The 12,791-nt window shown below is 49.1% G+C and overlaps 1 protein-coding gene across 6 annotated transcripts in view; it reads left to right on the top strand.

Moving 5' to 3' along the window:
* Akt2 (AKT serine/threonine kinase 2) overlaps window positions 1–12,791 on the top strand; it is a 48,207-nt gene that overhangs the window by 10,338 nt on the left and 25,078 nt on the right. For 2 of the 6 annotated variants that reach the window (XM_075987491.1, XM_075987460.1), the window contains exon 2: window positions 5,240–5,370. In XM_075987491.1, the coding sequence (XP_075843606.1) occupies window positions 5,325–5,370 (46 nt within the window). In that variant the 5' untranslated portion in view covers window positions 5,240–5,324. Of the gene's footprint in view, window positions 1–1,956; window positions 2,370–3,020; window positions 3,079–4,136; window positions 4,507–5,239; window positions 5,371–12,791 lie in introns of those variants that run through there. The other 4 variants (XM_075987476.1, XM_075987468.1, XM_075987480.1 and 1 more) reach the window with 4 other exon arrangements.

Raw genomic sequence — 12,791 nt, 5'->3', positions numbered from 1 at the left:
TAATAGTGGGGCCTGAACCCAATCCCCAGACCTGTGAAAAACCCAGAGTTGGATGCTAGAGACAGGCAGATCCTTGGGGCTCACTGTGCTCAGTGAACTCTGGACCAATGAGAAACTGTCTCAAGAGAAAGGTAGACAGTGCCTGAAGATTGTACTCAAGATTGTCCTCTGACATTTACATACAGTATGCATGTATGCCTGCCCACAACCACACACATGAATGTGCACATACCAACTTGTCTTTAAGACATTGTATTTCCATCTGTCTAGCTCAAGTATATCCTCAATGGTATTCACACAGAGGTCCCCTTAGAAGCCAAATACTCAGCTCTGGGTTCAGATATGAGAGGTAATTAATACATGACACCAAGGACCCGAACTGGCAGTTCATGCACAGAGGAGCAGAATAGGGTCCACCTTGTCCTCGCTGGGGAGCCTGAGGCTTAGCAGGGTGTGAGACCTACATAGATCCCAGCACTCTGTCTACCTGTCTCCACCACTCTGAGACACGTAATCACTGAAGCCAGAGCCCTTCCACCCACAGCCTAGCCCTCCTGTGAGGACTGCACCGGCTCCTTTAGGCCCTCCATTCCGGTGGTTCTTGGCTTCTTGACAACAGCTGTTCCTTAAGGGAAGGGAAGCCACAGGCACACGCTAGGCTCTGTTCACGCCCCTTTGAGAAGTTCTAGACCCTTACCTCAGCGTGGGAAAGTAGAGACTCCACCTGTCCTAGTTGTCATTGGCTCCCCACAGCTTTGCTATGGCAGGTGCTTGATTAAAATCTGGATTTGCTGTAATTCCACAGACCTGTAATCCCAGAACTCAAAAGGCAGAGCCAAGTGGATTGCAAATTCAAATTCTTTTGGGCTATAGAATAAGTTTTAGGCCAGTGTGGGTAATTTGAGATTATGCCTTTAAGAGTCAGAAAGAGGTTTCGGAGGTATGGCCCATTGGTCGAGTGTTTGCCTAGAATGTACAAGACCCTGGGTTAAATCCCCATTTCTGGAAGGAAAAAAAAAATCCATGAGGTGAACATAGAGAGCAAAGCCTAGAAACAGCTCAATTCCCTTTGCAGCTGGCTGTGGCTTCTTACTCCCTCTGGGGCCGGTTTCCCTGCTAGACTCACAGATGGGCTCTGAGAAGCAGAACCACAGGATCTGCACTAACCAGTGCTATTTATTAGTTGGAAGCAGAGTCCTGCTGAGGCAGTGGCAGTGAAAGCCCCGTTCCATTTTTGTCCCAAAGCCTATCACCTACCACTGATCCAGGCCTTGCCTCTTAGAGGAACTGCTCAGAAAGCAAATCCAAAGACAATACCTGTCGTTGACAGGCAGTATTTGCTTGTGAGAATTCAGGACCAGGGGAACCTATTTCTCAGTAACTGCAGTCTGCTGTCAGCTGGTCCACTGTTACAAGATCATTTTTTTTTAATTTTTTTTTTTTTTTTTGGTTTTTCGAGACAGGGTTTCTCTGGTTTTGGAACTAGCTCTTGTAGACCAGGCTGGTCTCGAACTCACAGAGATCCGCCTGCCTCTGCCTCCCAAGTGCTGGGATTAAAGGCATGCGCCACCACCGCCCGGCTACAAGATCATTTTGGTAAAAGTTGATGATACAGAAAATGTCCATGTGCTCAAAGGACCATCTGCAAAATACTACAGTAGGGGTGCTTTCTGGGAAACCACTAGGTTAGCCATATATTATTAAGTTTAATTGTTACTGATCGTTTTGATATGGCCTCACCATTTTGTACTCCTACAGTAGGCTACACTTGGCATTGTGAGTTTTTGAGGTGGTATTACTCTTATCGCTGTATCTCCTCATAACTATTGAGATCTGTGTCTTTTGCTTAGGCATCCTTTCCTGTGAGGGATCCTTGTTCTTGTCATCTGGCCTCCCAGGTGGCTCGTGGTTAGTCACCCGCTGCAGCCCCAGCCCTCAGCACACGCAAATGTGGGCATTCTGGGAAGCAGCAGCTATGGGTGATGGAGCCATACAAGGACTCCCTGCTGGTGTGTGATGCAGAAGGGTAGTCAGGGCAGGTCTCCACGAGTTCCACAGGCATGTTCCCGGCCCTTCTGAGAGTGTCCTCAGCCTGCAGCTCCTCAGCGAGCAGGCCATCCCCTTGGCTGTGCTGCCTGGAATTTCATCACCGCCAGGACTGCGTCACAGACACCTCAGCTGAGGCGCCACCCTTAGTGGGAGGCCGGCTGGAGCCAGGGAGGACGCAGGGGATCTTCCAATTCCTCCCCCTGCTCTTGCCTGCCTGAGCTGCTGCTGACTTCTTAGTTGCTGAAATGAAACTGTAAAAAGTGGCTCTGGCGTGTGGAGCTGTGGCCAGGGCCCCTGCCACTCAACTGGGAGACCCCAAGGTAAATGGCTTCTCTTCGTTGAGCCTCTGTCCTCACTTGGGCATGTTACAGCCCCTCTGATAGGGTGTTGGGAGCTCCAGTGCCCTGCCTAAGGCTACCAGGTTGGCCGTGGCTCTCAGACTCTGAAATCCTGACCATTCTTGACCACACCTGACTGCCTTCCTGCAGCTCTGAGCAACAGCAGCTGTGGGAGGCCTGTCTGTCAGCCAGCCCTCTGCTCACACTGGGTGCTTTGGTTCTGTTTTACTGGGTCTCACATTGCTTTGGGCTTAGTTCTCTATCCCAGCCCACTAGGGCTGACCCGTAGCTGGGGACAGTTTGGTTTTCTGGTTTTGGGCCCTCAACCCTAGGCCCTGAGCTGCTCTCTGATGTTCCCTGCACTGCTCCTGCCGTAAAGCTTTCCCATCTTTCTGACCCTGCCTGAGGGTCTTTCCATGTGCTGTTCTCTGCATTGCCTTGAATACTTGAGGCTTTGCTCATGTGCACCCTATACTACAACTAGCCAGCCCCATTCCCTACCATTTCCTCCTGATTTTTCTCCTCAGCACCCCTCTCCCTGTGACATTGTTCTGCGGGATATGTGTGTGTTTTTCCTCTTCAGAATGTTGAGTTTTGTGAGGCCCATCATTGTGTCTATGTGATGGTTTCCAGGGTCTGGAGCCTAGGACACACTCCCAGAAGACTGGTGTTTCTGCAGCTTGGCCTGTTGGTGAGAATCAGCTCATTCATTGCATGGCAATGTCAGTGCTGGGCTGGCCCACTTTAGTAGTATTGACGGGTGTGGGGGGAGTTGCCCCAAGGGTATATAACTGCACTCAATGCAACTTTGCAGATTGAGATCCGAGGGTGTACTGTTTCACTGAGGCCCCAAGGAGGGAGACTATCCAGAAGGTGTAAGCAGGAAGGCTAGAATACCTGAGCAGTCCCTGTCGTGATGGTGTGCCCTTGCTTTCTTGGTTCAGGAACCACTCACGTGGCTCCTTTGGTGTAGGGAGGACTTTGTTCTGTTTTCTAAACACACTGGGGAGCTGTGAAGGGTTTGGACGTGGAGGAAGGACAAGGTCAGGTGTAAATGGAGGGATGAGAGTGAGGCAGGGGAACATGGGAGAGGGCTGAGTAGGGAGGAGACAAGGCTGCAGGGCCCCAGGCTGAGCAGACAGCTGCTGACGTGGGACTGTAAGGCAAGTCAGCCTCGAGAGCCACAGTGAGGACTTGGGCATTTTTGCCAAGGACATGGGGAGTCATGGAGGATTCTGAGCTAAGGAAAGACAGAGTCTTGGCTGTCCTGGAACTCACTCTGTAGACCAGGCTGGCCTCCAGCTCCCAGAGATCCGCCTGCAGCTGCCTCCCAAGTGCTGGGACTAAAGGATTGCCACCATGCTTGGCTTAAGACCGACTCACTTTTGAGGGTCCCTTTGGCTTCCGAGTTGGGGCAGGGAAGTAAGACTCCAGGAGGATGTGGACTAGGATTCTGCCAGCCAGCATTAAGGGGAAGTGGGGAGGTTGACATTGATGGACTGTTTATGGCTGAGAGCCCTGTACTCCTGTGTGTTTGGGTCGGCTTGTGGAGGACACCCCTGTTGCTGTTTCGGCCCCACACTCCTTCATTGACTTTGTATCTTGGAGTCCAGCTTGTGATCTCACACCCGCCTGTCCTCCCCGTCTTTGGCCACCTTGCCTTCCCTTCGGTCCCTCCCACTTACCTCCCTCCTTCTACCCAGGGCCTGGGCAGCCTGCCACTGTCACATGCCAGGCAGTTCTGTGTCCAGCCCACCAGCTCCCATGGGGCACGAGAGAAAGCTGATGCCCATGGTGTCCCTAGAGCCAGCTGCCACTTCTCCAGGGGCCTCTGTAGCTCCTGACCTGCTGTCCGCAAATAACCCTGGGTTGGGAGAGGCAGACATAAGGCACTTTGGGCTCCATGGCCCCAGTCCAGGCCCAGGCTTCCAGGTAAGAGCCCAGCTGGTGGCTGCCCACATTTGTCCTCCTCCCTCTGCTCAGGGAACCTGAGACTCTGCAGCAGCTTCGGCGTCCGTTAGTCTGTTGGCTGGTAGCCCCTGAAGACAGATGCAGAGGTCTTGGAAAAGGAACCAGGCCTTTGGTCAAACCCCAGGACTGGCCTCTAGGCTTCAGACAGGTGTGTGTGCAGTAGGTTCCCTCAGGTGCCAGAGCTTCTGTGACTTCATTCATTTTCCTCATTCTTGTGGTGGGAACATGAAGGAAAAGAAAGCTGGGGATGGTACAGAACCTCCCTGTACTTGGGGGAAGCTGTTCTTAGTTTGCTTAAGGTGGCAGGTTGATTTCTAAAGAAATGAGTGCGTGCATGAGTCTGTCTGTCTTGGGGGCAGGCAGATAGATGCTGGTGGCTTTGAGCACACCCAAGGTGCCCAGGGCTGTCTGATTCATTCTCGGTTACCTCAGCACTGGGGCGTTGGGGTGAGGCAGGGGGTGGGGCTGCAGCTACCTCGCTCTCTTCCTGTCCAGCCTTAGGTGTGAAGGGAAGAGTTTGGTTTTTGTGTTTTTTTGTTTTGTTTTGAGACAGTTTCTCTGTATAACTCTGGAACCATCCTGGAACTCACTCTGTTGACCAGGCTGGCCTTGAACTCAGAGATCCACCTGCCTCGGCCAGCCAGGTGCTGGGATTAAAGGCGTGTGCCGCCACCGCCCGGCCTAGGGAAGAACTCTGATGCAGAGCCTGTGCACGTTCAGCTCTTTTGTGATCCCATGTTTCTCCCTCAGGATCGGGCCCCAAGGGAAGAGCTCTTCCTGGCTCCCTGGCTATACCCGCTGCCTAGCCAGCTACAGAGCCGAAGGGCCTCAGCGTCCAGGATGGGGCCCTCACCCTCACAATCCTCTCTTGTCTCTCGTAGACTGTACTGTACCCGAGGTGCCTCCTGCATGTCCTGCTGCCCTGAGCTGTCCCAAGGTAGGTGACAGCGTGTTAATGCTGCCACCATGAATGAGGTTTCGGTCATCAAAGAAGGCTGGCTCCACAAACGTGGTAAGGATTCACTTTTGCTCACCAGATTGTGTGTCTCCCTCTTGCATCCTGCTCTCCTCTAGCATCTCCAGCTCAAGGAACCATTACTCTGTGGCCCTAGCTGGCCATCCTGAATGAGTCCAGAGAAGGTTTTAGGCTCGGTATCTTTGTCAGCAATCTTATTCATCCCTTCCTCTTACAGGTGAAGAAACTGAGGCTTAGAAGGAGTAGTCACGTAAAACTCAGATAACACAGCTAAGCCATATCGAGTCGGTGTTTATCAAATAGTCATTGATTGTAAGGTTCTGGGAGTGGAAATACAGTAAATAGACGCAGTGTCAGGTGGTAAGAAGGGCCATGTGAATGAGAGGTCAAGGGCTGGGAAGAGACAGTCTGCAGGGAGGTACTCTGAGGAGGTGACAGTGAACAGAGCCTGGAGGAGGAGGTGCCTGGTACCAGAGCCACAAAAATTGCCTGGAAAATGTGTTCCATGAGAGGAGCAGAATGGACAAAGTCTCAGAGACCTGCATTTGCCTGGTGTTTCTAGAACACTAGCTGGAGCAGGTGAGATGGAAGCTGGGCAGCCTCACCAGCCACAGTCCTCTGTGAGGACAGGAAGCTGAGGCCCTGGTGAGGTCATGAATAGAGAGGAGACTAGACCTTGAGAGCCCAGGGTCCCCTGTGCCTTCACCAGATGCCTTGTGACACTAGGAGTTAGATAAGGAAGCAACATGTGCTGAGAGTTGGCTTTGTCACCGCTGGCCTTCAGGGACCTTCTCCTGGGCAGGAAGGGTGCCAGGCCGGAAGAAGCTGGTTCACAGACACTTCCATTCACTCAGTGCTTAACTCATGGAGTGGCTCCTGTGTGCCAGGAGCTGTTCTAGATCTTAGAGACAGTCGGGGATCCCATCCTCGTGGTGATATGTGACATCCTGGGGCAGGTGAGGTGCCTAGGCCAACCTTTGTATCCACTGGCGGCCTTTGTTGTGAATAAATCACGCAACGAGAGGAAGGTGGGTCTGAGGCTTACAGTGGAGAGCCATGCTGCATCTGGGGCTTGAGGAGGAGCAAGGGCGTCCCGTAGTTCACAGGCAGCGACATGTGGGGAACAGGACAATCAGGGCATCCTGAGGGGAGCGAGACAGGCACATTTGAATAACAGATGACTGATGAGAACCTGTCCTGCCATCTCTGGCCACAGACACCAGCAGTCACATGGAATGGGCTGCTCCTTAGGGCCAGCAGAACAGCAGAGGAAACCCCATTTCCTGCTCCCCTACAGCAGGTGGCACTCAGGGCACTCCAGCCCCATAGACTGAGCCTTGACTTTGAGACTGTCAAAAGGAGCCATCTGAACATTGACACCTGACAGGTTCTGATCCTGGCCCTGCCACTTCCTTTTGATGTGACAGTGGGTGAGCTGCACTGCCCGTCTTGGGTCTGTTTTTGATTTTTTGGTATCCTAAGCAGTTTTTAGCTTTGTAGTAATCCTGCATCAGCCTCCCTAGAACTGGGATGACAGGTATGCGCTTGGTCTGTGTCTGTGTGATGAATTAACAATTCAGCCGTTTGATGTCAACTTCCTTTAGGCAGGATTTTCATGTGCTGTGTTTACTATGCTGTCTTGATTGCCTCAAGAAATGTTTGAAATCTAGTAGGTGTCCAGCAAACAGCTGCAGAATGAATGATTGGGATTGCATCTAATGGCAACTCTGCTCGGCTGTGTCAGTCTGCTGGACTCCTGTCCCTTGGCGGGAGTTTCCCTAGGCTCACTGGATTAAGGTTTTAGGAAGTGGGGAGGTGGCTAGGGAACCATTGAGTGCAGGGGCGGGGATCTCTAGCCTAGACTTAGCTGACAAAGTGATTCTTGACTCTGGCTCCTTTTAGGGCTTCATGTCTGTGTTTGTGTGTACCACACTGAGATGGGCTGAGTTGAATTGGCTGCTGGCCTGTCCTTGTCTTTTGTCTGGCCCACCTGCCTTGAATACACAGTACATATGCACAAAGGTGTACTCCTTGCCCATCTGAGTAGTAGCTGGCAGAAAGAGGGCTCTGCTGCCTCCTGATATCTGGGCATCTATGCTAACCCATTCCCACTCCTGCTGGTTAAAATAGACATTGTACTGATTTACTCCCAGTCTGCCTGGTCTCAGGCTCTGCCCCAGGCAAGCCTGTGTTAATGAGTTTTCATGGATACTCTTTCAGAGCAGACTAGCAGCAAAAGTGATTGCTTGAAGCCTTGACACAAGGCAGTAGAGCTAAGTGGGACAGACCCTGGCCCTCTAATGCTAAACTTGACTGGGCTCAAGGCCTGGCCTACAGTGTATGCTGCCTCTTACTTACTCAGCAGGGTCTGGGGTATGACTGACTGGATGGTATGACTGCCACCAGATCCTATTTGTGGCTTGGCTTTAGCCATCACCACCACCCTTAGGAAAGCATACTGTCTCCCCTACTGGTGTGGAGGCAGACAGCATAGTGGTCAGGGCGAGCTCTGGATTTCAGTGCCAACTGTCCCAGAGAGCCAGTCATCCTGTGATTCTTTTTTTTTTTTTCCTTTTTCCCCCCTCAAGACGGAGTTTCTGTAGCTTTGGAGCCTGTCTTGGAACTCGCTCTTGTAGACCAGGCTGGCCTCGAACTCACAGAGATCTGCCTGCCTCTGCCTCCCGAGTGCTGGGATTAAAGGCATGCGCCACCACCACCCAGCTCAGTCCTATGATTCTTGCCAAAAAGTGAGCCTCTCTGACTCAGTTTCCTCATTTGACTGTGAGGATTAGATTGTGATATGGTTTTTGGTTTTGTTTTGTGTTTTTTCCTTTCTCTGTAGGCTTTTTGTTGCTAAAGTATGAAACATCACAGATAGATTAGGACCTGGGTCATTAATCACCTATGCCAGCGTCCAGATAAAGAAGCAGCAAGACAGTCCAGCACCATGTCCCACCTGAGCTGGAGCTGCTACTTTTGTAGGATATTTTGTTGTTGTTGTTGTTGTTTGTTTTTTTAAAGAATGCATGTTGCAGATCCCAGCCCAGGGCCTTGTATATGCAAGTTCTCTAAACTGCATCCCCAGTTTGAGTTTTTCTAACATTCTTCTTTTTTCAGTTGAGGTGAAATTGCCATAATATGAAATAAACCTTTCTAACTTGTATAATTGAGTGACCTTTATACATTTGTGGTATTAGGTGGCCACTATTTTAAAGTTCCCAAATACGTCATCACCCACAGGAAAGCCTTGAGCCCACTGAGCAGTTGGGTCTCCACCTCTTCTTGCGCACCTGCCAGCAGCAGTGCTTCCCAGCCATATGGACTGTCTGCTCCAGACACTCGACAGCGCTAGGATCACACACTGTGGCCTTTGTGACCTGGCTTCTCCTTGGCATAGTGGTTATCTGTGTTAGACCTGTGTCAATGCTTCGTTCCTTTTTTTCTTAAGATAATTTTTTAATGTATATTTTTCTGTGTGTATGCATGCGTGTGTCTGTAGTAACCATGGAGGCCAGAAGAGGCTATCAGATCCTGTAGAGCTGCAGTTACAGGAAACTGAGCTGACCAATGTGGGTGCTAGGAACCCTACCTAGGTCCTCTGCAAGAGTGGGAAGCACTTTTTAACCACTGAGCCATCTCTCCAGCCCCTTATTCCTTTTTATAGACAAATAAGTGTATGGATACAGGATGTTCTTTAAACCTATCCTTTAACTATACACTGAGTTATTTCTTTCTTTTGGCAAGTGTAAGTTGGTATCACTCTGAACAAAGTTTGTCTTTTTTTTTTTTTTTGACACAGTGTTATTTAGCCCAGAATAACTTTGAATTCCTGATTCTCCTGCCTTTGCCTCTTAAGTGTAATAAATGCTGCTACACCTAGTTCTTTTGTTTGTTTTATCATAGTTTTAGTTTGCATTTTCTCAGTGCCCAACATATGGGGATTACTGATATGCTTGGGCTATTTTTTTTTTTTCTCAAGACAGGTTTTCTCAGTGTAGCCCTGGCTGTCCTGGAACTCACTCAGTAGACCAGGCTGACCTTGAACTCACAGAGCTCCGCCTACTTCTGCCACCCTGTCTTTGGTGCAGTAGCTTTCCAGGTCCTTGACCTCTTTAAAACGCAGGCTCATTGTTCTCTTATTGAATTACAAAAGTTGTTTATATATTTTGGATACTGAGTATTTTAAATACTCATAAATAAAATTAGGCCAGGTGGTTGGCTTGGCAGCAAGCTGTAGGATTCTTCTGTGTCTGCCCACAGGTTACAGGAATTACAAGCCTACCCTGCCATGCCTGGCTTTTTCAGTGCGTGCTGGAGATGCTTGCGTAGTAGTCCCCATGGTTGTGTGACAAGCACTTTTCCTGGTGAGCCGTCTCCATAGCTCCACTTACTGGAATTTGCCTTAGTTTGCTTGCTTGCTTTTTGTTTGTTTGTTTTTAGGATTTATTGTTTTAGTTATGTGTGGGTGGTATAAACATGTGTGCAGGTCCCCTTGCAGGCATTGGCCTCCTCGAGACCTGGAGTTATAGACAGATGTGCACCACCCGATGTGGGTGCTGGGAACTGAACTCTGGTCCTTTGGAAGAGCAGCAGTGCTCCTAACCATGGAGTCATGTGTCCAGCCCTTAGTTTACTTTCTATTGCTGTGATAAGGGCCACAAATGAGCAATTTAGGAAGGAAAGGATTTATTTCAGCTTATAGTTGTAGTCTGTTGTGAAAGGAAGTCAGGGCAGGAACTAAAGTGGAGACCGTGGAGTAATGCTGCTTTCTAGCTGCTTCCCATGGCTTGCTCAGCCTGACCCTGCTCAGTGGTGGCAGTGGGATGGACCCCCCCCACACACACATTAGCTGTTAAGAATATGACCTGTAAGCTTGAGAGAAGCATTTCCTCAGCTGAGGTTCCATCGTCCCAGGTGACCCCAGTTTGTATCACACTTACAGAAAATTGACCAGTACAGAATTTTTAATTTTTCGTTTTTGAAGAATATTTTTATTCAGCTAGGCATTGGGCACATGTCTTTAATCTCAGCAATTGGGAGGCAGAGGCCGGCACATCTCTGAGTTTGATGCTAACCTGGTCTATAAAGTGAGTTCCTGGACAGCCAAGGCTACATAGAGAAACTCTGTCTCAGAAAATCAAAAAGAAAAAAAATTAAATTCACATTTTATGTGTATTTTGTCTGCACACATGTCTGTGTGCCGTGTGTATGTAGTGCCCACAAATCCCCTGGAACTGGAATTTCACACAATTGTAAGATGCTGTGTGGGTGGTGGGAATCCAACTTGGGTTCTCTGGAAGAGCAACCAGTGATCTTAATTGCTGAAGCATCTCTCTAGCCCTCTTTAAAAAAATATACGTATAGCTGGACGATGGTGGTGTGTGCCTTTAATCCCAGTACTCAGGAGGCAGAGGCAGGTGAATCTCTGTGAGTTTGAGACCAGCCTGGTCTACAGAGTGAGCGAGTGATTTTCAGGACAGGCTCCAAAGCTACACAGAGAAACCTGTTTGAAAAACAAACAAGCAAAAACCCATCCCAGTCAAACAAAAAAATGTATGTATATATGTATTCATATATATCATATATATATTGATCTCACCCAGCGTGCTGTTGGCACTGCTACAAACAAGCAAGCTCTGGGCTGCCAGGAGGATGAATGCGTGTAGTGAGTATATGATGCACTCCAAGAGCCACAGCCTCCTGAACTGGCTGCGGGAAAATGATCACAGAAAGAAGGAAGCCAAAAAGAAAGGCTCCCAGGTTCAGTGATCAATTAGTGATCTTAATTGCTGAGTCACCTCTCCAGCCCTCTTAAAACAGATGGTCCTGCCTCAATAAGATGACTGAGAAAGACTTAGTTGACTTCCCAGGGGAGGTCTTAACCTGTCTGAGGAGTGGATGGGGGTGATCGGGAGGGAGAAGTGGGAGGAGAGGAGAGGAGGGAGGGGGAACTGGGATTGGTATGTAAAAAATTGATTGATTAGTTAATATATTAAAATATATTGTATAATGTATAATACATAATATATTTTTAAATAAAATATACATTAAAATTAATTAGTTAATATATACACACATGCGCGTGTACATACACTAGCTGAGCTAGATCCCAGCTTTTGTGGATTCTTCTGTGACTTTTCACTATGAGGATCTTGTTTCCTGCAAACAAATGTAGTTTTACTACACCCCTTTCAATGGGATACCTCTTACTTTCTTGGTCAGAAAAGGTGATTGACCGACTTCCCGCCTTAGACCCAGTGGTGGCTCAGCTACTCTGTAGAATGGAGCATCAGGCCGTCATGACCGAGTAGTGGGTTTGTGTAGCAGTGGAGAAAAGAGGCATCCCGATTTTGTTCCTGACCTCGGGGACCTGTCCAGTCTCTGCTGTATGACAGTGACGGCAGCACAGGCTTTCCCTGTGCCCTTCGTGTGCGAGGGCATCCTCCGTTTCCTTCCCAGCATGCTGAGCGCTCCAGTGAAGATGCTGCATTCTGTCGAATGTTTACTACACTGATTTATTTCCGTAGAGTCTAGAGTTATTTTCCTTTTATTGTTATGTCTAATACACTGAATTCATAGGGAGTTCATCAACTTGGGCTCCTTTCCATTAGTCATCTCCGGGGGGAGTAGGCTGGCGTGGCCACTGAACCTGGGAGCCTTTCTTTTTGGCTTCCTTCTTTCTGTGATCATTTTCCCGCAGCCAGTTCAGGAAGCTGTGGCTCTTGGAGTGCATCATATACTCACTACGCGCATTCATCCTCCTGGCAGCCCAGAGCTTGCTTGTTTGTAGCAGTGCCAACAGCACGCTGGGTGACATTGTGGACTCTTCCAGTTTTGCCATGGTAACTTTTATGGGGTGTTCCTTTTTGAGCACTTCCATCCCTTTGATGTCTACACTGTCTCTCTTCTTGTACATTCCCATATATGTGGCCAAGGGAGCAACTCTGCATCCTGAAAGGCCTGAAGAACAATATTAGTGGCTGTCATCTTTCCCTTTCCTTCGTGTCCCAGCTAATGGCTGGAAGATGGAGACTCTGACTGATATTTACTTGGTCACAGTGTATAGTTTTCCTCTTTCTTCTGAAACAAGCTGTCCCTGAGTTGTGCAGGCAGGCTTTAGGTTCCCGAGGCTGTCCTGCCTCTGCCTTCTCAGAACAGCCAGTGTTACAGTCAGTTTTAGACTGTTTGGTTTGTTTTGGTTTAAGACACTGGCTCATTCTAGACCACGCTGCCCTAGAGTTCACTGTGTAGCTCAGGATAGCCCTGGAACTTTCTGAAATCTTCCTGCCTCAGCCTTCTAAGTTCTGGAATTGCAAGTGTGAGTTATCACACCTGGCTTTCAGTTTTAGACAGTTTTCACTACCCTAAAAAGAACCTTTCTCACACTGCTTCTAATATTCCCATCTCCAGACCCAGGCAACCTTTAATCCACTTTTTGTCTCCACAGGGTTAGCTGT

Source organism: Microtus pennsylvanicus, chromosome 1 (genome assembly GCF_037038515.1).
Source record: "Microtus pennsylvanicus isolate mMicPen1 chromosome 1, mMicPen1.hap1, whole genome shotgun sequence".
Taxonomy (NCBI): Eukaryota; Metazoa; Chordata; class Mammalia; order Rodentia; family Cricetidae; genus Microtus; species Microtus pennsylvanicus.
This window is presented reverse-complemented; position numbering and strand designations above follow the sequence as displayed.